This window comes from Hyla sarda, chromosome 8 (genome assembly GCF_029499605.1).
Source record: "Hyla sarda isolate aHylSar1 chromosome 8, aHylSar1.hap1, whole genome shotgun sequence".
Lineage (NCBI taxonomy): Eukaryota > Metazoa > Chordata > Amphibia > Anura > Hylidae > Hyla > Hyla sarda.
In genome coordinates, this window is record NC_079196.1 from 56,947,702 (window position 1) to 56,972,193 (window position 24,492).

Genomic DNA, 24,492 nt, shown 5'->3' on the forward strand with positions numbered 1-24,492 from the left:
AAATCAAAACAATGGGTATACATGGATTCAGGGTTGTGCTTGACTTAAACATCAATATTAACATACCTGTCCACAGGTAAGTACTGTAGAGGGCGCTGTAAAGGATTACAAACACCAGGATCTGTCCCACAATGTTCCTCTCCTTTATGATGAAGTTCCATAACACCATTCCAATGCAGACAATGAGCTGAGGAGAAAGAAACATTCTAAGAGGACCAAAGCATAGCAACTATGTCTGAATGTCAGGAGTGCTCTACAGATTTTACACCAATATTTACCACATTGAAATTTTCATATAACATCACAGATCCTTCCCCTGTCCAAAAGAACATGGAACAATACATTTCTGGCAAGATTATGAGATGTTACTTGTGGTACATAAGTGAGCCAAAGCTGAAAAGATGATTCCCTAAAGATTTGTTAATTTTGTTGCCATACACCAGTGTCTCCCAAACGGGGTGCCTCCAGCTGTTGCAAAACTACAACTCCCAGCATGCTCGGACAGCCAAAGGCTGTCCGGGCATGCTGAGAGTTGTAGTTTTGCAACAGCTGAAGGCACCCCGGTGGGGAAACACTGCCATACACACCTAAATTCATTGCACATTTTAAAACCGGAACAGTCAGCTGAGTATGCTGCCCTATGTACGAGCAGCACATTACAGCTACAGCTCCGCACTCAAAAACATCACATAAAATGTTTGGGCAGTTTGGCTAAAGGGAGCGCTAACAGAGTACAGAAATAAGTACAGAGTATTTATGGAGTGCTCCCCCTGCTCATCCCCACTCTTAGGGGTAGTAAGTGACAGACAGCCAAGTATGCATGTATACACATAAGCCTGTCAGTCAATGCCTTTAGGGGTGGTGAAGACGGAGAGAAGGAGGGGGATCACTTTTCTCATTAATACAAAAAGCTAAAAAATGTTGGCGTTTTTGACTACTAGGAGTATGGATCTGTTATAAGGTCTGCTGACAGGTCTGCTTTTAGGGAACATTTAAATGTGCGGTATCCACTGTGGATTCCTAGCAGCAGATTTGCTTCCACTGACTTCAATAGGTAGCAAAAACACTACTAAACTCACACCAAAGGTGCGGGTTCTACACTCCATGGTTTGGGCGCCTAGCCCACAGAGTGTAAAGAGTTAAGTGGTGACACATAGCATCCTTACTTAGCTCCGCTGGTTGTACACTAAACAACAGTGCATAGCCCACCATAGTTTACTGTAGAGGATCCGGACTTTCTGCTCTGAACAAGGTTTTCCGCTGAAGAGCAGAAGTTTCCCCAGAATTTGTGTATCTCCTGCTCCTGGGCTGGGCTCAATCCTTGGGGTACAGACAGTAAGCAGCTATCTATACAGATGACTGCTTATTGTAGAGAAGCAAAACACTTGGAGAATGATAGGTGTGCTGCTCCTTTATGGCGACTAAATATTCACCCCTCCCTGCTCCTGGCATCTTCAGTTGCACTGCAGCTTCTAGAAATCACCTGATGGTCACTAGAGGCTGCAGTGCAGAGGAGGCCAGGACAAAGCCAGAAGTGGGGAGGGGTGAGTGTTCCCACATTGATTTTGCATTGATTTAAATGTGCATTTTTTTGGGAAAACGCATGTTAAATACATAATATGGAAACACCGATCTTTTCGGACACTCTACCCTGCTGGAAGAGGACTATGTTGAGGTATGTGAATTTATATATATATATATATATATATATATATATATATATATATATATATATATACATATATATACACATACACATTATATATATATATATATATATATATATATATATATATATATATATATATATATACACATACACATTATATATATATATATATATATATATATATATATATAATAATTATAATACCTCGTTAGTCATGCCCCCTTAGAAATGTTTCAGGGTTATAAAATTTTAATTTTTTGTGTGTTTTACTCTTTTACTACCCCTAACGAAACAAAACAAAACTTTGTGTTTAGCGCTGCAATGTGGATGGGTTCTTGGTTTTGGTAGATAAGTGGGTTGAGACTATACAAAATGGACACTAACCTGAGCAAGAAGTAGATTTGCAGTAAGTATATGAGGGAGTCGCTTATATTTTTTGCTCAGAAGTAAAACAGCCAGAGACCAAATCTGTCAACGGAAAGAATATTAAAATGTAAAAAATACTGAACTTTATTTTATAAGACAATTATCTTAAACACAAACATAGATATGTATAAAGCAGCTACATTTCCCAGTGCACTATACAATACATTATGGGGTATAGAGGCCGGAAGAAGCACACACACCTACTGGTCCTCATTTACTAAGAGTGTTGTGTAGGTTTCTTTGTGGGTTTTAATTCCCTAAAATTTATTTTCCACAGTATTTACTAAGGTTGCCCTACATTTTGCTTTTTTTTTTTTTTTACACACATGCTCTGATCTGTCTGGTTTTCCTCAGCTCAAATCCACCACATGTGGAAACCTTAGTAAATATGTTGGCTTTTTGTGAAAATGTCGGGAACACGCCCCTTTTCAGAGACCACACCCCCTTTTCACGTCGGTCACGCCCCCCTTCAGGTTCTCTCAGCAAAATGGAGAGTTATTCGGGGGTTTTTCAATTCTGGCGCACATTCTGGTGCAGACAGAATTTGTGGCGCAGATTCTGGCGCAGACAGAATTTCTGGCGCAATGCAACAGAATCTGGCGCACAACCCAACAAAACATGTCGGGTTTGCAATAGTAAATGAGGGCTACTGTGCGAAAAACGGCTGTATGCCTCTGAGCACCCCGCAGCTATGAAGTCTGGGGTATAATGACGTGCACTTACAATCAGGTACAAGGTTACAATGTAAACAAGGGCCTGGCTTGCAAATTTAAAGGGGTACACCGCTGCTCAGCATTTGGAACAAACTGTTGAGCAGCGGAGTACCCCTTTAAAACCTAAATAACTAAATCCATTAAATGCGACAGGAAATTGGTAACTGTAATTCACATCCATCAATAAATCAATCGATAGGTGTTCCTCTACACCCACTGTGTAAACTTACCAGGGCGACCAGGCTCACAATGCTAATATCAAAGCTGACGTTTTGCAGAGAGGAAGCCAGAGGCTTCGGATCCATTGATGGAATAGTCAAGAGCCAGGCCGAGACATACATGATTGGAGCAGACACGAAGGTGCTGATCACCATTCCTGATGTGACCTGGAAGCAAATAACATAGATGGTCACTGAGCCACACAAACATCCTTGGCATTAACTGGAAAAGGTAACAGGTCTTCCATTGGTTTGCTTCTTGTAAAGAAAGTTTCTACTATTACCTACATCAGTGTTTCTCAACCAGGTGCCTCCAGCTGTTGCAAAACTACAACTCCCAGCATGCCCGGACAGCCGTTGGCTGTCCGGGCATGCTGGGAGTTGTAGTTTTGCAACAGCTGGAGGCACCCTGGTTGGAAAACACTGACCTACATTAAAGGTTATACAGCCTATACAAATGAATGACCTATTCACCGGAGAGGCCATAAATATTAGACAGGCAGGGGTCCAACTCTTTTCACCCCGTCGACCAGTCCTTGGGCTCCTAAAAGGAGATTTTTTTGTACTCACCGTAAAATATCTCTCTTTCTCATAGCCTTCATTGGGGGACACCTATACTGATGGGTATATGCTCTTGCCACTAGGAGGCGCTGACACTAGGAAAAACCGTGCAGACAACAGACTGGCGAACAAGTACACCTCCAGGTGCAGGCAAAAAGGGGAAGACAGGCAGATAGGCGATCACTGAGCCCCTCTGTTGCATGTGGGAGGAAGGGGAGGCCACGGATAGAAACCCCACTCCCCTGGGAGATCAGGGATGCTGAGCAGCCGTGGATTGTATCCCCGTCCCCCCATAAAGGGTCCCTAGGACACGCTGGGTTACAACTTCGTACACCTCGCACAGTAGTGGGGTACCAGAACTCCAGCTGCAGGTACATCAGCCACGTGATGTGTGACCGGCGGTGTAGGATATCCATGCAAACCACTGTCTGGCTAACTGGTATGGGTCCATAGTAGACAACAGGTCACTCCATCGGACACCTCGCACTAACAGTGGGGTACTGGAACTCCGGCTGCAGATACATCAGCTGTGTGATGTGCAACAGGTGGCGTAGGAAACCACGCAGACCACTGTCTGACTTACTAGTATGGGTTCTTAGTAATCAAGGGATCACTACATCGGACACCTCGCCCTAGCAGTGGGATACCAGAATGACAGCTGTGAGGTGAGTGACAAGCTAGACTACTTTCTGGCATGTCGATATCAAGTCCGATCCATGCCCACGCAAGGACACTGCCACAGAGACCCTGCACTGGAAGTGAGGATCCGGAGCACTAGCCGCGGATACAGCAGCCTCTAGAAGAGGGAACCACATTGTATGACACGCCAAGAACACCCCCTCGGTGGGTGGCCGGTGGACCTGACAGCGGCGGAACCTCAAAAGAGTCCTTAGTGTCTGCCAGGAAACAAAAGCCCTTGCACACGGTATGGCATTCAGTGGTAGGGGAGAACAGGCATTGAAAATATCCCCGGCAGTTTCCAAGGGATCGTGAAGTCCCTGGCAAAAACCCGCCACCGCGGTTAGCAGACGCTCCCTGACAGAGTGAGAACCCTGCAGAAAATAGGGGCACCAGAGGTATACCGCAACTGACGCAATGTAATTCGTCTATAGCAGGTCCCCTTACAGGTTGTCTGAAGCAATAAAAGCGGCCCAAAGACAGTCCCTAGGAAAGGGACCCTGCAGATAGTAAATTAAACACAAATATGACAAACCAAGGCTGCATAGCGACAAGGTGGAGTGCATAAGAGGGGGAGTGCATAAGATGCAAGGGAAATCAAGTGGGCAATACAATTATTGGCCACAAGAGGGTGTCAAACGCCACCAAATGGTCTGAGAGACCAGGCGTAAATATAAATATATATATATATATATATATATATATATATATATATATATATATATGTGTATGTGTGTGTTATTTTTTTTAAACACATTATCATGATTATTATGAACAAGCAGGAGGAAGCGTGGGGAGCCAGGCACCCTGCGTTGATGCAACCCACAAGGTCCCCAAAGAGAGAATGGGGACAGTGAGGACCAACACATGCGGGCAGCCCCAGGAGTGGTGATGGCTCAGAGCAGCGCGCTAAGAAGCGCCTGCTAAGCTGCCGTGCAGGTCTGGGGCCAGGGACTAGAGCGGCCGGATAGGAAGAGCTCCTGCCGGGCCGCAGCACAGTAAGGGCAACAGTGCCGCACTCACTAAAAAGAGTGCCAGCGACCCCAGCAATGGTGGAGGGGCGGAGCTAGACACCGCCAGAAGCACAGAGAAGAACGGCCGTGATTAAGCACCCGCCGGTCGTAGGGAGAAGCCGAGGAGCGCACGAACCTTGAGAGGAGAAGCTACCTTACCTCCCGGTTCGCGCGCTGGTCACAGGAGGGGAAAAAAAGGGCGGAGCCATGTGCCGCCATAACCCCTTATGCCTGGGCTCCCTCATCACGTGCTGGTTCAGGGGGAGAAGAAGGGCGGAGCTATGTGCCGCCATTGCTCTCAGGACTCCTACAGGCTGAGCACCCAAGGAGCGCACACCTGCCAGGTCCGCATCACAGACCCAGGCGAGAGGTGAGGCGGTGGCGCCTCCTGCACATGTTAGGGAGAGCTGGCGGGTCTGCAGCAGACCGGTTGGCATGTAGGTGGCTCCGGTGCTGAGCACGGAGCCGCAGAAGAGAAGGGGAAAAAAAAGGGAACCGCCAGAAGAGAAACTTGCCGGGAGGCAGTGTTAACACCCCCCCCCCCCCCCACTGCCCGGACTCACAACCTAATCGCCATAAACAGCCCCAGAAGCAAGGCTCTACTGCTTGTTTGACGGTTCAGCCAGCATTAGGCCACGCTGCGTCATACCAGGCTAAAATAGCGGGGCGAGCAGGGGCAGTGGGGGACCCGGACCCAGGGTACAGCCTCCAGGTGCTGGTTGTTGGCGATAAGGGGTTGACAGTACATACTCTATGTCTGTGCCCCTTTCTCCCATATGGGGGAACAGGTAGCGCTATGCTCCTGAACGCCCACCTGAAAAAGGGAAATAAAAGGGAGATAAAAAACCTAACTAAAACAGCCCTTACAAGAAAATTAAAAAAGACCAGGTCTGGGGAGCTCCAAGACCTGTGTCTTGCTTCCTACTGACACTAGCTAAAACCGATTACCTCACTTCCAGGGGGCGGGTATATCCTGCCAGGGAAGAGACAACTTTTTTTCCTTGTGTAAGCGCCTCCTAGTAGCAAGAGCATATATATCCATCAGTATAGGTGTCCCCAATGAAGAGCGACCGAGAAATGTATATTTGTATTCATCCTTGCATTGTTGTGCTATTTGTTGCTGCGGTGCAAGAAACTGCAGCGCTGTCTTACTTAAATGAATGGGACAACTGTGCAGGTCTTTGCCCCAGTGTTACTAATAGAACGACGACTGCAAAGAAGAAAACACATGAGCAACAAGGCTCCTTCATGCTGGATGTTGAACTAACATTGATGTTCTGATCCGGAGGATAGGCCTTCAATGGCCTTTAACAGGATGGATAATCCCTTTAAAACAATAGGCCCACGTATATATAAAAAATAAATTACTTTAGCCAAGGTCTATGCCAGTGGTCTCCAATTTGTGGCTCTCCAGCTGTTGCAAAGCTACAGGTTGGGTGACAGTGACCTACTATTAGGCATGGTTACCTTAGCTATATATGTTATGGCAAAATCTGAAAAAAAAAAACGTATAGGCCACATTGCATAACATACAGAGCAAAGCAAAGCTTACATTAGCGTTTCCCAACCAGGATGCCCCCCAGCCATTGCAGAGCTACAACTCACAGCATGCCCGGAGACAGCCTTTGGCCGCAGTTGGAGGTACACTGGTTGGGAGACACTAGATTGCCCAGTCGGTAAAATCTTACACCTGTTGTGTTGGAGAATGCATTTAATGCTTTTATTCTACCCTATTTTCTACAAGGTAAACAAGTGTACTTTAAAGATACATCAAAACGAGATGAATGCAGATTGGGTCACAGATTTGGCTGCGGATTTTACCCAATGCATTGGAAAAGGTAAATCATGTGATGCACAATTTACATTGCAAATCTGCTGCAAATCTGCTGCAAATCTTCCATTTCCAGACCTGATTGAAAAGCCTTTTGTTAGAATAATTAGAGAATTTTTTTTTTTTTTAACCACTGGATCAAAAAAAGAGGTAAGGGGTGCAGCCCATACTACAGGGCAGTGTTATAGTACTGACTTATACTGGTAAGGGGCGCAGCCCATATTATAGAGAAGTGTTTTCCAAGCAGTGTGCCTCCAGCTGTTGCAAAACTACTACTTACAGCAAGCCAGGACAGCCTTCGGCTGTCCTGGCATGCTGGAAGTATTAGTTTTGAAACAGCTGGAGGCACATTGTTTGAAAAAAACTGCTATAGCAAATGCCTGTTGGTGAATTCCACTTGAAGTGTTCAAGGTCTCATCAGATCTTGTTCTCAGGCTCTTTCTAAATTAGTAAAAGTGGTGGAGTAATAGTTCGAATTAGAGTTGAGAGAACTTACAATAAATTGGTTCGTAGAGAACCTCGCAGCTCGGCTGTTGATTACTTTAGTCTGCGTAAATTAGTTCAGCTTTCCAAGTTGCCTGGAAAAGTCCAGGATGACAGTCTTAGGTCTCCTAGGCATGTATCCACCTTTTCCAGGCAAGTGGAGCCCTTGGAAAGCTGAACTAATTTATGCAGACTAAAGTAATCAACAGCCGAGCTGCAAGGTTCTCTACGAGCCAATTTACTGTAAGTTCGCTCAACTCTAATTCTAATGCATGAACCCAAAAGTACCCTAGTTCTAGCAGTGTAAGCAACAGTATAGTCCTAACACGTACAATTTCGACCTCCATGTTGAACTGGTTTGCAAATATGGCAACTCCTGGGGCGGCTGGGAAGACTCCATACAGAAATGCATAGTTGGATAAACTGGTGTGGTTGACTGCAGAACTAGACCGATCCAACAGTTCCACCATTTCCCTGCAGATAAGCGGCAAGACCAGTCTGGAAGAGAAGAGATATGCAGATTTAGGGAGATTGAATAATGCTTAAAATTCATTCTTTAGGTAAAGACATAGGAGGCTGCAGCTTTATACAACAAACATTTTTGTAGGATTTCAGCCTGTCATGCCACAAGACAATCACATACCACCTGCAAGATGTGCTCTGTAGTGACCCATTATATGGGCAACATCTTTTTGTACTGTGACACTGTTACTTAGGCTTATCTGGGCAATGCAACTATTAGATTTAAAGGGGTTATCCAGGAAAAAAAACTTTTTTATACATATCAACTGGCTCCAGAAAGTTAAACAGATTTGTAAATTACTTTTATTAAAAAAAAATCTTAATCCTTTTAGTATTTATGAGCTACTGAAGTTGAGTTGTTCTAAGTTTATGAGCTACTGAAGTTGTCTAAGTCCTCTCTGATGACACCTGTCTCGGGAACTGTCCTGAGTAGCAGCAAATCCCCATAGCAAACCTCTTCTACTCTGTGCAGTTCCCGAGACAAGCAGAGATGTCAGCAGAGAGCACTGTTGCCAGACAGAAAACAACAACTCAACTTCATCATCTGATAATTATTGGAAGGATAAAGATTTTTTAACAGAAGTAATCTACAAATCTGTTTAACTTTCTGGAGCCAATATAAAAAGTTTTTTCCTGCAAAAGATTTTAAGATTCAGGCCCCATCGGTCATCTGTAAAAAAAATCCTATACAGTGCCTCACAAAAAGGAAATAAGCTTACTCGAGTAAACCATAGAGGATATGTAACTGGGCACAAAGAACACAACAAATTATATATATTCGGGGAGATTTATCAACACCTGTGTAGAGGAGGAGTGGTGCAGTTGCCCGTAGCAACCAATCAGATCGCTTGTTTCATTTTCCACAGGTCTCTTTGAAAATGAAAGAAGCAATCTGATTGGTTGCTACGGGCAACTGCAGCACTCGTCCTTTCCACAGGTTTTGATAAATCTCCCCCATTGTGTATAAAGACATGTAAATATTTCTCCACAAAAGACGAGGGTATTCCAAACAATAACATTACGAAACATAACAAAGAATATTTGGTGCATGCTTTGGCACTTACTTACGCATGCTGCATTAACCCATTGGCCACAATATGCTTTTTAACATCCACCCATGTATATTCTGCAGTAAAGGGAACCTACATAGAAACATAGAATGTGTCGGCAGATAAGAACCATTTGGCCCATCTAGTCTGCCCAATAATCTGAATACTATGAATAGTCCCTGGCCCTATCTTATATAAAGGATAGCCTTATGTCTCTCTCTATCTTATATAAAGGATAGCCTTATGTCTCTCTCTATCTTATATAAAGGATAGCCTTATGTCTCTCTCTCTATCTTATATAAAGGACAGCCTTATGTCTCTCTCTCTATCTTATATAAAGGATAGCCTTATGTCTCTCTCTCTATCTTATATAAAGGATAGCCTTATGTCTCTCTCTCTATCTTATATAAAGGATAGCCTTATGTCTCTCTCTATCTTATATAAAGGATAGCCTTATGTCTCTCTCTATCTTATATAAAGGATAGCCTTATGTCTCTCTCTATCTTATATAAAGGATAGCCTTATGTCTCTCTCTCTATCTTATATAAAGGATAGCCTTATGTCTCTCTCTTTCTCCATCTTATATAAAGGATAGCCTTATGTCTCTCTCTCTATCTTATATAAAGGATAGCCTTATGTCTCTCTCTTTCTCCATCTTATATAAAGGATAGCCTTATGTCTCTCTCTCTATCTTATATAAAGGATAGCCTTATGTCTCTCTCTTTCTCCATCTTATATAAAGGATAGCCTTATGTCTCTCTCTCTATCTTATATAAAGGATAGCCTTATGTCTCTCTCTTTCTCCATCTTATATAAAGGATAGCCTTATGTCTCTCTCTCTCTATCTTTTATAAAGGATAGCCTTATGTCTCTCTCTCTCTCTCTATCTTTTATAAAGGATAGCCTTATGTCTCTCTCTCTCTCTATCTTATATAAAGGATAGCCTTATGTCTCTCTCTCTCTATCTTATATAAAGGATAGCCTTATGTCTCTCTCTCTCTCTATCTTATATAAAGGATAGCCTTATGTCTCTCTCTCTCTATCTTATATAAAGGATAGCCTTATGTCTCTCTCTCTCTCTATCTTATATAAAGGATAGCCTTATGTCTCTCTTTATCTTATATAAAGGATAGCCTTATGCCCATCTCTATCTTATATGAAGGATAGCCTTATGCCTATCCCTATCTTATATAAAGGATAGCCTTATGCCCATCTCTATCTTATATGAAGGATAGCCTTATGCTTATCCCATGAAATGTTTAAACTCCTTCACTGTATTTGCCGCTATCACTTCTGCAGGAAGGCTATTCCATGCATCCACTACTCTCTCAGTAAAGTAATACTTCCTGATATTACTGCAGAAACCTTTGCCCCTCTAATTTAAAACTATGTCATGAGATTTTACCATACATAACACGTGGCAATGCGTTATACATTGTAAAATCTTCTTCCTTTCCTGGGAGACGTTCTTTCTGTCAAAGATGATGAGGATATGAAGGAAGAAAGTCTCCCCGCCGTCTCAGTAAGTAGTCCCCAGTGCGGGGAGCTATACTCACCTAGTCCAGTCTTCTCCGGCTGTAATCACGCCCCCTTCAGAGTGACTGACAGCCCTCATGACAGAGCAGAGTGATGACACAGGCCATGCCTGAGCTGTCAATCACACTGAGGGGGTGTGATTACAGCCGGAGAAGACAGGACTAGGTGAGTATAGCTCCCCACCCTGGGGACTACTTACTGAGCCGGCGGGGGAGCACACTTTCTTCTTCGAACTTAACTTTATATCTTCACCCTCCCTGCTTGAAGGAACGCCTCCCGGGGATGGTGAGGAAGAAGATTTTACAATACATAAAGCATTGCTGCATGTTATACTGTATATGGTAAAATCTCATGACAGGTTCCCTGTAAAAGGACCTGTCAGCAGACCATGCTTGTTTGGGCATCTGTAAAATGCACCAACAGCCGCATGTCTTAGCACCCTCCTAACAGCCCTCTGATCAGGGCGGCCTTAAAATGCTGCGCTGGACCCTGAAGAGCGTGCCCATGGACGTAACGTCTGCAAGGGCCACCTCTTCATTAAAATAGTTGTGTAAGGATAGGTAAGGCTATGTTCACACCGCCGTTCATAGCAGCAGAATAGTCAAGAAAGGCATGATTTTTGGGAAACCTGTCTCGTTACATGATGCCTGAAACACAGGCAGCATGAAATATTGACAGGTTACCTTATCACAATGATACAGGACTCACTCTGAACGGCTGTGCCTTTTTTTTTAGAAAAATCATAGTGGTAGTTCCAGGGCTGTCCCCGGTGGCCTGACCGATAGATCTCTAATTCTAGTGTTGTCCAAACGATGTGTCTCCAGCTGTTGGAAAACTACAACTCCCAGCATGCCCGGACAGCCAAAGGCTGTCCGGGCATGCTGAGAGTTGTAGTTTTGCAACAGCTGGAGACACACTGTTTGGAAAACACTGCTTTTATTGCATACAGGCAGAGATCTATCAATAAAGACCAGAAGACTGCCATGATAATAAAAACACTGACCATCACTAGATGTGCAAAATATAGGTTTGCACTAGGGTGCTGCAACTGCCAAAATAACATTGGCCTAGATTTCTCAATCTGTCCAAAACTGTCTGTTTTGTGACCAATCACAGCGCAGCTTTCATTTCTCAGATTTTTCGGGTAACATAAAAGCTAAGCTGTGTTCGGTTGCTGTGGTGAAATCAGATAGTTTTTGTCTCATTTTTGGGCTATGGTGTGTTGGCATTCCCTGCGTCACCAATGTGTCTGCTTTTGCCACTTCCTTTAGTTACCCTATGAACATACAGAGTCTCCATATGCTCCGGGTAGGATCCTTAAGGGAACCTGTCATCACTTTTACGCCACTGTGGCGTTCCCTGACAGCTTCTCCTTACCCCACTGACCCCGACTGATACATTTCTCCCCATTTGTGTTTAAAGTGAGATCTATCAACCAAGGCCAAAAGGGTGGACAGAAGCCACTGTGGACCTCCCCAATAACTAATTGTTCAGACACAAGTTCCCTTTAAAGGGGTACTCTGGAGGGGGAAAAAAATAAATAATTTTTCAAATCTACTAGTGCCAGAATGTTATACAAAATTGTAAACTACTTCTATTAAAAAATCTTAATCCTTCCAGTATTTATCAGCTGCTGTATGCTCCACAGGAAGCTGTGTAGTTCTTTCCAGTCTGATCACAGTGCTCTCTGCTGACATCTCTGTCCATGTCAGGAACTGTCCAGAGCAGGAGATGATTGCTATGGGGATTTGCTCCTGTTCTGGACAGTTCCTGACATGGACAGAGGTGTCAGCAGAGAGCACTGTGGTCAGACTGGAAAGAAATTCAAAAAGAAATGAACTTCCTGTGGAGCATACAGCAGCTCATAAGTACTGGAAGGACTAAGATTTTTAAACAGAAGTAATTTACAAATCTGTTTTACATTCTGGCACCATTTATTTATTTTTTTTTTTTTATAACCCCTTTAGGCAATACCTTGGATTCCCACATAGCTAGTGTGCTGCATGACAAACTACTGCATGCATTTAAATGGGTTATCCAGGAAAAAAAACTTTTTTATATATATCAACTGGCTCCAGAAAGTTAAACAGATTTGTAAATGACTTCTATTAGAAAATCTTAATCCCTTCAGTACTTATGAGCTTCTGAAGTTAAGGTTGTTCTTTTCTGTCTAAGTGCTCTCCGATGACACGTGTCTCGGGAACAGCCCAGTTTAGAAGCGAATCCCCATAGCAAACCTCTTCTAAACTGGGCGGTTCCCAAGAAATGTGTCATCAGAGAGCACTTAGACAAAAAAAACAACCTTAACTTCAGAAGCTCATAAGTACTGAAAGGATTAAGATTTTTTAATAGAAGTAATTTACAAATCTGTTTAACTTTCTGGAGCCAGTAGATAGATAGATATATATATATATATATATATATATATATATATATATATATATATATTAAAAAAAAAGTTTTTTCCTGGAATACCCCTTTAATCACAAATTTCGGAATTTGTGGGGGTGTATGGACATCATCCAATGAACCAGTTTCAGTGGGGTACAAGGTAGAAAACTTATTTTTCAAATGCACTAGATGGTCCACAGCATTCTAGAGTTTGCATGTGTCAGATTTACTGATAATTGTTAACATTTCTGCTATGGAAATCTTTTCTGTGCAACATACGCACGGATTTCAGATGAATGAAGGTTTGACAAATCAGCAACAAATCTGCTGTGTGTGAATATCCCTTTAGCCACCAATTAATCTGTTCGTATTTACAGTGATCCCTCAACTTACAATGGCCTCAACATACAATAGTTTCAGCATACAATGGTATTTTCTGGACCATTGTAACTTGAAACCAGACTCAACATACAATGCTACCGACAGTCCAGATCTGTGATACCTGTCACAACTGGAGGAACTGACCAATCAAAATGGGCATTTTACTGGTAAATCACCTGTATTACTGAAGTGCATGCACTGACTGGCTGTCTGATAGCGCCCCCTACAGTACAGGGAGGAACTACAAGTTCTGTACTACTCCTTACTTGTGCCAGGGATAACTGCTCCTTTGGACACCAAGTAAGGGCGGCTCCATTTGGGACACTGTGTGTACTGTATAGGACCCTAAAGAAGCTCCTGTCCTCTACATAAACCGTTTTTACCCAACCAGGGTGTGTCCAGCTGTTGCAAAACTACAACTCCCAGCATGCCCGGACAGCCATTGGCTGTCCGGGCATGCTGGCAGTTGTAGTTTTGCAATAGCTGGAGGCACCCTGGTTGGGAAACACTGACATAGACAGTGATTTACAGCTCCCAGCAGATCTTTCTTACTTTTTTTTATCTAAGGATTTGCTTTATCTGTATTAGTTATCTACTTATTTTTCTTTAATCCTCACTTTCTTTCGGATGACATTTTGGGGCTTCAGAACCAAATACCAGGTTTCCATAGAGTTCTGGTCTCAACATACAATGGTTTCAACATACAATGGTCGTCCTGGAACCAATTAATATTGTAACTTGAGGGACCACTGTAATGGGTAATTTTAAATATTTCGCTTGGGATGTAAATGAGAAGGAATGTGCGGAGTTTTCCATCAGCAGAAAGTGTTTGCACGGAGACGAGCCTTTAAATAACACAGCTTATCACCTTGTCAAACAGATAAAACAATGTACAATAGAGTCATAAACGTTCTTTATCGCCTCGCTCAACCACAAGCCATACTTACAGTTTTGCGGTGATAAGTAGCAGCAAGGCAACAAAAGACGATTTCTTCAGCTTACTGGTCTGTCCGACCATTGTAAGACCCAGATAAAATAAAGCTGAGCCAGGAAAAGAACTGGCCAGACCGTCCAGAAAATTCTCCAAGTAGACAGGAATCTTCTGGCCAAGTGCAAAGTTAAAGGCAATTCCTATAAATACCATAAATACTATTGGGTTCTGGAAGACACGAAAAAGGGCGAGTCCCAAGATCTTCATTTTGCCTTGCGAAGTGTTCGGATTATCTCTCCATTTCTGGATCTCGCAGAAAACAAACCCCAAAGGGTTTAACATCATGAGCGATACCGGTGCCACCAAGTAGATGTACTGGAGGTACTTAGGATACGTGGATCGGTACAAGGCGTCAACTAGAAAATAGTAACAAGAAACATTAGTTAGAATAGAGACAGGACCAATCATATACATGGATAACTTCCCCATCTTCCCTGATAACTACCACTGGGGGGGCAGTCAAGAGGCCACCATACATAAAAGCACCCTTCTCATTTAAAGTGGTACTCCAGTGGAAAACTTTTTATTTATTATTATTTTTTTTTTTAATCATCAACTGGTGCCAGAAAGTTAAACAGATTTGTAAATTATTTCTATTAAAAAAATCTTAATCCTTCCAGTACTTATTAGCTGCTAAATACTACAGAGGAAATTCTTTTCTTTTTGGAACACAGAGCTCTCTGCTGACATCTCTGTCCATTTTAAGAACTGTCCAGAGTAGGAGAAAATCCCCATCGAAAACATATGCTGCTCTGGACAGTTCTTAAAATGGACAGAGATGTCAGCAGAGAGCACTGTGGTCATGATGTCAGCAGAGAGCTCTGTGTTCCAAAAAGAAAAGAATTTCCTCTGTAGTATTCAGCAGCTAATGAGTACTGGAAGGATTAAGATTTTTTTTTATAGAACTAATTTACAAATCTGTTTAACTTTCTGGCACCAGTAAATAAACAAAAGAAAAAAAAAAAAAAAGTTTTCCACCGGAGTACCCCTTTAAAGGAAAACTGTCAGCCTTTTCACCCACACTAAACCCAATATATTAGGTTATATGGTGGTTGAAGATAAGGGTTCACTTACTTAAATATGTCCAGTAGGTGCTGAGATATGTCCCCCAGAAGATCCTCTGCTAAATTCAGTGAATCACATGCAGGGGGTGGGGCTTCGCCAGATCAATTTACATATTAATTGTCCGTGACTCCACATCCTAGTGAAGTGGAGTCACAGACAATGAATATGTAAATTGAGTGGTGAAGCCCCACCCCCTGCATGTGATTCACTGAATTCAGCAGGGGATCTTCTGGGGGACATATCTCAGCACCTACTGGACATATTTAAAGGGGTACTCCGGTGAAAACCTTTTTTCTTTTAAATCAACTGATAGCAGAAAGTTAAACATATTTGTAAATTACTTCTATTTAAAAATGTTAATCCTTCCAGTACTTATTAGCTGCTGAATGCTACAGAGGAAATTCCTTTCTTTTTGGAACACTGATGACATCACGAACACAGTGCTCTCTGCTGACATCTCTGTCCATTTTAGCAACCATGCATAGCAGATGTATAGCAGATGTATGGTAAGTTCAGCATGGTGACTCAGTGGTTAGCACTGCTGCCTTGCAATGCTGGGGACTTGGGTTCAAATCCCACTAAGGACAACAATAAGTGTTATTATTATTATTATTATTATTATAATAACGTCAGCAGAGAGAACTGTGGTCGTGATGTCATCAGAGAGCATTCCAAAAAGAAAATAATTTCCTCTGTAGTATTCAGCAGCTAATAAGTACAGGAAGGATTAAGATTCTTTTAATAGAAGTAATTTACAAATATGTTTAACTTTCTGCCATCAGTTGATTTAAAAGAAAAAAGGTTTTCACCGGAGTACCCCTTTAAATAAGTGACCCCTCGACAGTTTTCCTATTAAGGGGTAGTCTGGCAAAAGACAACTAATCCCCTATTTCTTAGTACTATTTTAGCTTTAGTTACATTGTATATGCTATACTCTATGCCAGTGTTTCCCAACCAGTGTGCATCCAGCTGTTGCAAAACTACCACTCCCAGCATTCCGGATAGCCAACGTCTGTCCGGGCATGCTGGGAGTTCTAATTTTGCAACAACAGGAGACACACTGGTTGAAAAACACTGCTCCAGGCAATGGATGTCACTACATTTTGATGTACAGTGATCCCTCAACTTACAATGGCCTCAACATACAATAGTTTCAACATACAATGGTCTTTTCTGGACAATCGTAAGTTGAAACCAGACTCAACATACAATGCTACAGACAGTCCAGATCTGTGTTAATGGCTGGAAGATCCGACCAATCAGAATGGGCATTCACTGGTAAAACCCCTGTATTACTGAAGTGCATGCACTGACTGGTGTCTGGTAGCGCCCCCTACAGTACAGGGAGGTATTACATGTTCTGTATACTTTTTTAGGACATTGTGTGTACCCCGAAGAAGCTCCTGTCCTCTACATAGACAGTGTTTCCCAAGCAGGGTGGCCCTAGATGTTGCAAAACTACAATTCCCAGCATGCCCGGACAGCCTTTGGCTGTCCATGCATGCTGGGAGTTGTAGTTTTGCAACAGCTGGAGGCTCCCTGCTTGGAAAACACTAACATAGACAGTGATTTACAGCTCCCAGCAGATCTTTATTACTTTTATATGTAAGGATTTGCTTTATCTCTATTAGTTATCTACTTATTTTTCTTTAATTCTCACTTTTTCCTATTTTTGGATGACATTTTGGTGCCTTTAGAACCAATTACCAGGTTTCCATAGAGTTCTGGTCTCAACATACAATGGTTTTAACATACAATGGAACCAATTAATATTGTAACTTGAGGGACCACTGTAGTAATAAACAAATACTGCAGCTGAAAAGGGACCCCAATCCACAAGTGTAAGCCATTATTCCCATTACTTTTGTGGTTTCTTAAAAAATTCTAAAGATAACTAGGTTTCAACCAATAAGCCTCATATGTGAACCCATGAATGGTCAAGCGAAGGATACATAAGATCTTACCTATGGGATAGCCAAGTGCAAAGTCATTGCTTTGAGTTGCGAATATAGGGAAGAGTCCAGCTTTGCTGAAGCGGCTTTCGGGGTTAGCCACTAATAAAGTCAGCACGCAGACCACGATGAACACAGAGGCTTTGGCGATAAGTATACTGTACAGAAAGGACCAGTTGACGTCGGAGAAATCCAAGACGACCATGTTTTTGAACAAAAGTGCAGGAAGTGCAAAACGGGAAACGTAATTGCCGAGTCCTTTTGCCTGCGTGGCCGTTATAACATTGGCTCTACCCGCAATGTAGCCGCACATAATGATCCCGAAACACTCCAACAGAGCCGGGAACAGTCTGTTTATAGACATGGAGGGGCTGCCATTTGTGCCGTTCGCTAGATCACCTATTGATGGTGTCATATTGGCAGCAGACAGGTTCTTCCACAGCTGCTCAGAGGGGCTGGCCATGTTCTCGGGTTGTTTGACTCTAGGAACGGGTCAGCTCTGTGCCAATATCTCTGAGGAAATTCATGGTGGCCTAATAGGGAACAAGACAGACAAAAATTAGGATGTGTACCTTCATTGTGCCAATCCAATATTTGCCTATTTCAGTGTTTCCTCACTGGGGGAGGGGCCTTCAGCTGTTGCAAAACTACAATTCCCAGCATGCCCGGACAGCCGAAGGCTGTCCGGGCATGCTGGGAGTTGTAGTTTTGCAACAGCTGGAGGTACCCCGGTTGGGAAACAATGCCTATTCTATAAAGACATCACAAAGTGTTTCATGCCGCAGACCTATCCTTCTTTCTAATTTATTTTCAAGAAGCTGAGATCACACCGCCTTCGGTTGTCCGGGCATGCTGGGAGTTATAGTTTTGAAACAGCTGGAGGCACCCCAGTTGGGAAACAATGGCCTATTCTATAAAGACATCACAAAGTCTTTCATGCCGCAGACCTCTCCTTCTTTCTAATTAATTTTCAAGAAGCTGAGATCACACCGCCTTCGGCTGTCCGGGCATGCTGGGAGTTGCAGTTTTGAAACAGCTGGAGGCACCCCGGGTGGGAAACAATGGCCTATTCTATAAAGACATCACAAAGTCTTTGATGCCGCAGACCTCTCCTTCTTCCTAGTTTATTTTCAAGAAGCTGAGATCACACCGCCTTCAGTTGTCCGGGCATGCTGGGAGTTGTAGTTTTGCAACAGCTGGAGGCACCCCGGTTGGGAAGCAATGGACTATATTCTATAAAGACATCACAAATTCTTTCATGTTGCAGACCTCTCCTTCTTCCTAATTTATTTTCAAGAAGCTGAGATCATTGTTTGCCATGTTAAAGTTACAGTGAAGCTGCAGCCTGGTCACCATCACTATTTATACGTTGTATCAGCATAAAAGAGAATTAAAACTCGCACTCACCGCTGTAAATGTTGCTGTTATCCTGGGTTCTATTCTATCAGCCGGGTCCGTGGGGAGGCATGCAGAGACGCCTAGGAGCACTAAGTGGCAACAGGCGTTTCATCACACGATTGTTGAAACAGCTGTTGCCTCAGAATGTCTGTGTCCATTGTCTGTGGACCCATTCAAATCATTGGTAGCTTAACTCACAGCAGGTTTCTCGCAGCACGAAATCCACTGCTAGTAACAGCGTGTAAACGCACCCTAAGGCAAGTTTCCACTTGTTATTTTTTTTTCATGCGGTTTTTGCATTTGAGTGGAAATCGCATTTTTGGCCCCTTTGGCATTTTTATTTTTCTAAATTTGTCTGGTACCAAAAAAGGATGCAGTAGTGATGGAAAAAAAATGTATCTAACAAAATTTATATTATTTATAATGACATTTTAAATAAGTTTTAAACAGGGATCAATTTATGTGGGTGGGCAGGGCACTAAAAATGTAGCCGACAATAATAAAAATGTAGTGTGTGTGTTTTTCACTTTTTTAAAAATATTTTTAGATAGTACTAATACTCCACACTGTTCCATGATGGGAGTAGTAGTTCCAGATCGCCCCTGGTGTCACTCCTCTATACAGCGCTCCTATCTCTGCACTGTACTCCGGGCTGGCCAGTGATGTGAATAGAACATCACTCATTCATATTTTCCGCCCAGAGTGGGGATTGGGCGGATGGTGGCAGCCAATCACAGCTTTCAATGGGAAATATGAATGGTGAGTGGCCGGCCGGAGTGCCGCGCAGAGATGCGAACGCAGGAGAAAGCCGGTCCGCATCTCAGGGATGACAGATGATAGCAGCGGGTGTCTGGAGTGACATCCGCTGTAATCTGTCCTTAACTGCAGGTACTACTGCTCCCAACATGGAGCACACTCTGCTCTATTCTGGGAGCTGTAGTACCTGTATTAAAGGAAATCTGTCATCAGCATTACCCGCACTAAGCCTGTTACACAGGCTTGTAGTGCGGGTGATGCTGATTAAAACGCTATGTACCTTATTGAAAACCGAGCAGTGGATGTTTAGAAATCTTTATATTTACTTACCTGTCAATCACAGGCTTGGGGCTCAGTTACGTCAGCGGGACTCGGAAGCGGGACTCGGCCGGCCATTGATGTAAAGTTTCCTGTGATCTTAAGTTTTTACAAGTGCGCATGCGCGGGTTAACGCTAGCGTAAACCCGCGCATGCGCACTTGTAAAAACTTTAGATCACAGGAAACATTAATCAGCATCACCTGCACTACAAGCCTGTGTAACAGGCTTAGTGCGGGTGATGCTGATGACAGATTTCCTTTAATAGACAGATCGCAACAAGTGACACTCCTGACACCTGCTGTGATCCTCCTGTAAAATGTATAGATGCGGTTGGCCGATCTTCTATGGTCCCCTGTACTGACGTATATATATATATACACATATTGATATTTCCCACAGAGAGCTGTGATTGGCTGGAACCATCTGGCCAATCACAGCTCTCTGGGGAAATATGAATAGGTGTATATATACGTCAGTGCAGGGGACCATAGAAGAGTGTCCGCCCGCATCTATAAATGATACAGAAGGATCTCAATGGACCCGGGGCGATCTGTCAATTAGTACAGGTACTACTACTCCCATCATGGAACTGTGTGTTCCATGCTGGGAGTAGTAGTACTACCTAAAAAATTAAAAATAAAAAGGGAAAAAATACACACACTACATCTTTATTATTGTCGGCTACATTTTTAGGTCCCTGCCCGCCAACAAAAATTGATCCCTGTTTAAAAATGAATTAAAATTTAGTTATAATAAAAATATATTTCGTTAAATACAATTTTTTCCATCACTACTGTATCTTTTTTTAATATTTTTTTACTACTGTATCTTTTTTTTATATTTTTTTTAATGGTACTTTACGAAATTTTATTAAAAAAGGTATTTCCATCACTTTTTTGGAAAGACTAAAAACCGCAAGCAAAAACGTCAAAGTTAAAACCCACATGTCTTTTTTCTTGGCGTTTTTTTACTCCCATAGACTTCTATAGGAGAGAAAAAAAATGCAGCGTTTTCAGGGAAAAAAATATCAACCTGCCTTTTCAGATAAAAAAAAATCCCAGCTGCTGGTGTGAGATTGCGCAAAAATATTGAGACAAAAAGTTGCAGCTGATAAATGAACGATCACTGCATTAAGCTGACCATGCCACCCAACATTCAGGTTGTTTTCTTAAAAGAGTCTAAATTAATTGTGCAAAAAAAAATGTATGTCCTTTTTACCCATTGCACAAACATTTACAACAAATTACCAAAAAAAAAAAGGGTAAATTTATGATAAAATCCGCCTAATGTGTGTAGTGTTAAAGTTAATAAACTTTAGGTCTTACCATCTCTCCCCCACGAAACTTACAGTTTTGGCTGCAGACCGACAAACACACCTGCACGCACCGCGCAGATAGATATCCTGATACGAGATCCGTGTGAGCGGGCGTTCCCTATCAAGTAATGCGCTAGACGAAAGATGACTGGATGAAGAAAGAGCTTTTCTTCTGGAGAACAAACAACCTGGAGGAAGTCATCAGCTTGGTTTAACATAGGTAAATATGTTTCATTTATAGGTAAATATGTTTCATTTATAGGGAAATATGTTTCATTTATAGGTAAATATGTTTCATTTATAGGGAAATATGTTTCAATTTTTAACCTGAGTATATTCCCTGCTATAACAGGGAACAAAAACAGGTCCTATTGTTAGATCAATTGATGATTTTATCAAAAGTTCTTGCCTGTCTTTTTCTACCAACTAGATCTCGTGCATGGGATATCCATGGCTCTAACAATAAGACTTCCCCTGTTTTTGTGACCATTTATTGCAAGAAATACAATATACAGTGTTTCCTCAACTTATAACGGCCTCAGGTTCCAATCTGACCAATCAGAATGGGCATTCACTGATAAAACACCTGTATTACTGAAGTGTATGCACTGACTTCCTGTCTGGCAGCGCCCCCTACAGTACAGGGAGGTATTACATGTCCTGTACTATTTACCTGTGCCAGGGTTAGCTGCTCCTTTGGACACCAGGTGAGGGCGGCTCCATTTTACTTTTTTGGGACACTGTGGGCCTCATTTACTAAGAGTGTTAGGTTTTTACTAGTGGGAAATGTTGTTTCAGACTTGCAGGATTCCTCCTTATTTACAATTGGGAAAAGTCGGGAACATTTTCTGACCAGCTTTTTCTAGGTTGAAATTTCCAGCCATTTATCCAGAGGATTTTCTGTGAATTCAATAGTAAATAGGTTGGGCTGTAAAACCACACCCCTTCTTGGGTAGACCACGCCCCCTTTTCGGCTTTTCACAAGGCAATGTCGGGTTAGGCTGGGTTCACATCACGTTTTCTCCCATATGGGAGCGCATACAGCAGGGGGGGGGGGGGGGGGGAGCTAAAACCTCGCGCTCCCGTATGCCTTTGTATGCGCTCCCGTATGTAATTCATTTCAATGAGCCGGCCGGAGTGAAACGTTCATTTTTGCGCTGTATGCGCTTTTTCCCCGGACCTAAAACTGCAGTCAACCACGGTTTTAGGTCCGGTTGTAAAAGCACATACGGCGCAAAAATTAGCCAAACGAACGTTTCACTCCGGCCGGCTCATTGAAATGAATTACATCGGGAGCGCATAGAAAGGCATACGGGAGCGCGAGGTTTTAGCTCCCCCCTGCCGTATGCGCTCCCGTATGGGAGAAAACGTGATGTGAACCCAGCCCTTAGTTGGATTTTCCTGGTGCACACTGTCTCAGACACTATGCACCAAAATAACTTAGAAAAACCCAACAAAAACTGGTCTGTTTCAGCTTAGTAAATGAGGCCCTGTGTGTGTGTGTACAGGACCCTGAAGAAGCTCCTGTCCTCTACATTTACAGCTCCCAGCAGATCTTTCTTACTTTTATATGTAAGGACTTGCTTTATCTGTACAGTGACCCCTCGACCTACGATGGCCCCGACATACGATCATTTCAACATACGATGGCCTCTGAGAGGTCATCGCATGTTGAAGGCAGCATCAACATACGATGCTTTTGTATGTCGGGGCCATCGCATAAACAGCTATCCGGCAGCGCAGACTGCTCCAGCTTCCCCCGGATAGCCGTTTACGATGCCCCGTTTGTTCCGCTGACGATCACTTACCTGTCCTCGGGGCTCCGGCGCATCCTCTTCGGGATCCCTGCATCGTCGGCGCTCTCCATCGTCGTCATCACGTCGCTGCGCACGCCGTCCCGTCATCCAATAGGAGCGACGTGCGTAGTGACGTGATGGCAGCGACGATGCCGGGGAAGCAGAGGCCTTGCCGGAGCGTCGGGGACACCTCGGGGACGCGGCGACAGCGATGGACGGCGACATCCCGGGCAGCGGTGACAGTCCGGAGCGGCTGGGACAGGCGAGTACAACTCTACCAGTGGTCTTCAACCTGCGGACCTCCAGATGTTGCAAAACTACAACTCCCAGCATGCCCGGACAGCCGTTGGCTGTCCGGGCATGCTGGGTGTTGTAGTTTTGCAACATCTGCAGGTCCGCAGGTTGTAGGCCACTGTCCTATACTTTACATTGCACGGATCCCTCAACATGCGATGGTTTCAACAAACGATGGACCATTTGGAACGGATTACCACTGTATGTTGAGGGACCACTGTATTAGTTATCTACTTATTTTTCTTTAATCCTCACTTTTTCCTATTTTTGGATGACATTTTGGGGCTTCAGAACCAATTACCAGGTTTCCATAGAGTTTGGCCCCAACATACAATGGTCTCAACATACAATGGTCGTCTTGGATCTGATTCATACTGTAACTTGAGGGACCAGTGTAATGAAAATAATAATTGAGAAATATTTACCTATGTCATGCCAAGTGGATGACCCGAAATATATTCTTCCTCAAGGCTGTTTGTTCTCCAGAATAAAATCGCTTACATTATCCAATCTATGTTACTTGATGGGGAACAATTACACGGATCTCGCCTCAGGATATCTATCTCCACGGTGGGTCCAGGTGTTATTTTTGTTGTCACTCTGCAGCCAAAGGTTAGTGTACAATGTCGATCAGTGTTTCCCAACCAACCTGCCTCCAGCTGTTGCAAAACTAAAAAAGCTGAAGACTGTCCGGACAGCTGGGAGTTGTAGGTTTGCAACAGCTGGAGGCACACTGGTAGGGTAAACACTGATGTAGATGGCAAAACCCATTTTATAAGTAGTTTTACAACTACACACATTGTATGTTAGATCCAATTCATAGAGCAGGATTGTCGTGCAGGTCATTACACTGCTCTATATTTCTCCTATATGTATGTTATTCTTGTGTTATACAGCTTTTAATGCTTAAAGTGTAGCTCCCACCAAGTACTATATAATCTAATATGTCCCTACCTAGTAGTAATCTAGCCCTAACCCCCTACCTGGCTTCCAAATTTTTTTTAAATCGCTTTAATAGAGCAGATTTCGTGCTTCTAACTCTGCTCTATAAAGCAGGACAGGAAGCAGCGCTTCCCAACAGGCGCGACGTCACTGACGCCTTGCTGGGCGCTTGCTTCCGCCCTCACATCGTCT

General features: G+C 43.2%; 1 protein-coding gene across 5 annotated transcripts in view; it reads right to left on the reverse strand.

The window, feature by feature from the left end:
• Window positions 1–24,492, reverse strand: part of GPR155 (G protein-coupled receptor 155) — a 59,636-nt gene that overhangs the window by 22,769 nt on the left and 12,375 nt on the right. For 3 of the 5 annotated variants that reach the window (XM_056535612.1, XM_056535616.1, XM_056535617.1), the window contains exons 2-7: window positions 17,492–18,012; window positions 14,419–14,818; window positions 7,925–8,090; window positions 3,039–3,194; window positions 2,054–2,137; window positions 67–187 (exon numbers count right to left, since the gene is read on the reverse strand). In XM_056535612.1, coding sequence (XP_056391587.1) covers window positions 67–187; window positions 2,054–2,137; window positions 3,039–3,194; window positions 7,925–8,090; window positions 14,419–14,818; window positions 17,492–17,942 — 1,378 coding nt within the window. In that variant the 5' untranslated portion in view covers window positions 17,943–18,012. Of the gene's footprint in view, window positions 1–66; window positions 188–2,053; window positions 2,138–3,038; window positions 3,195–7,924; window positions 8,091–14,418; window positions 14,819–17,491; window positions 18,013–21,278; window positions 21,457–24,492 lie in introns of all 5 variants that reach the window. The other 2 variants (XM_056535615.1, XM_056535613.1) reach the window with 2 other exon arrangements.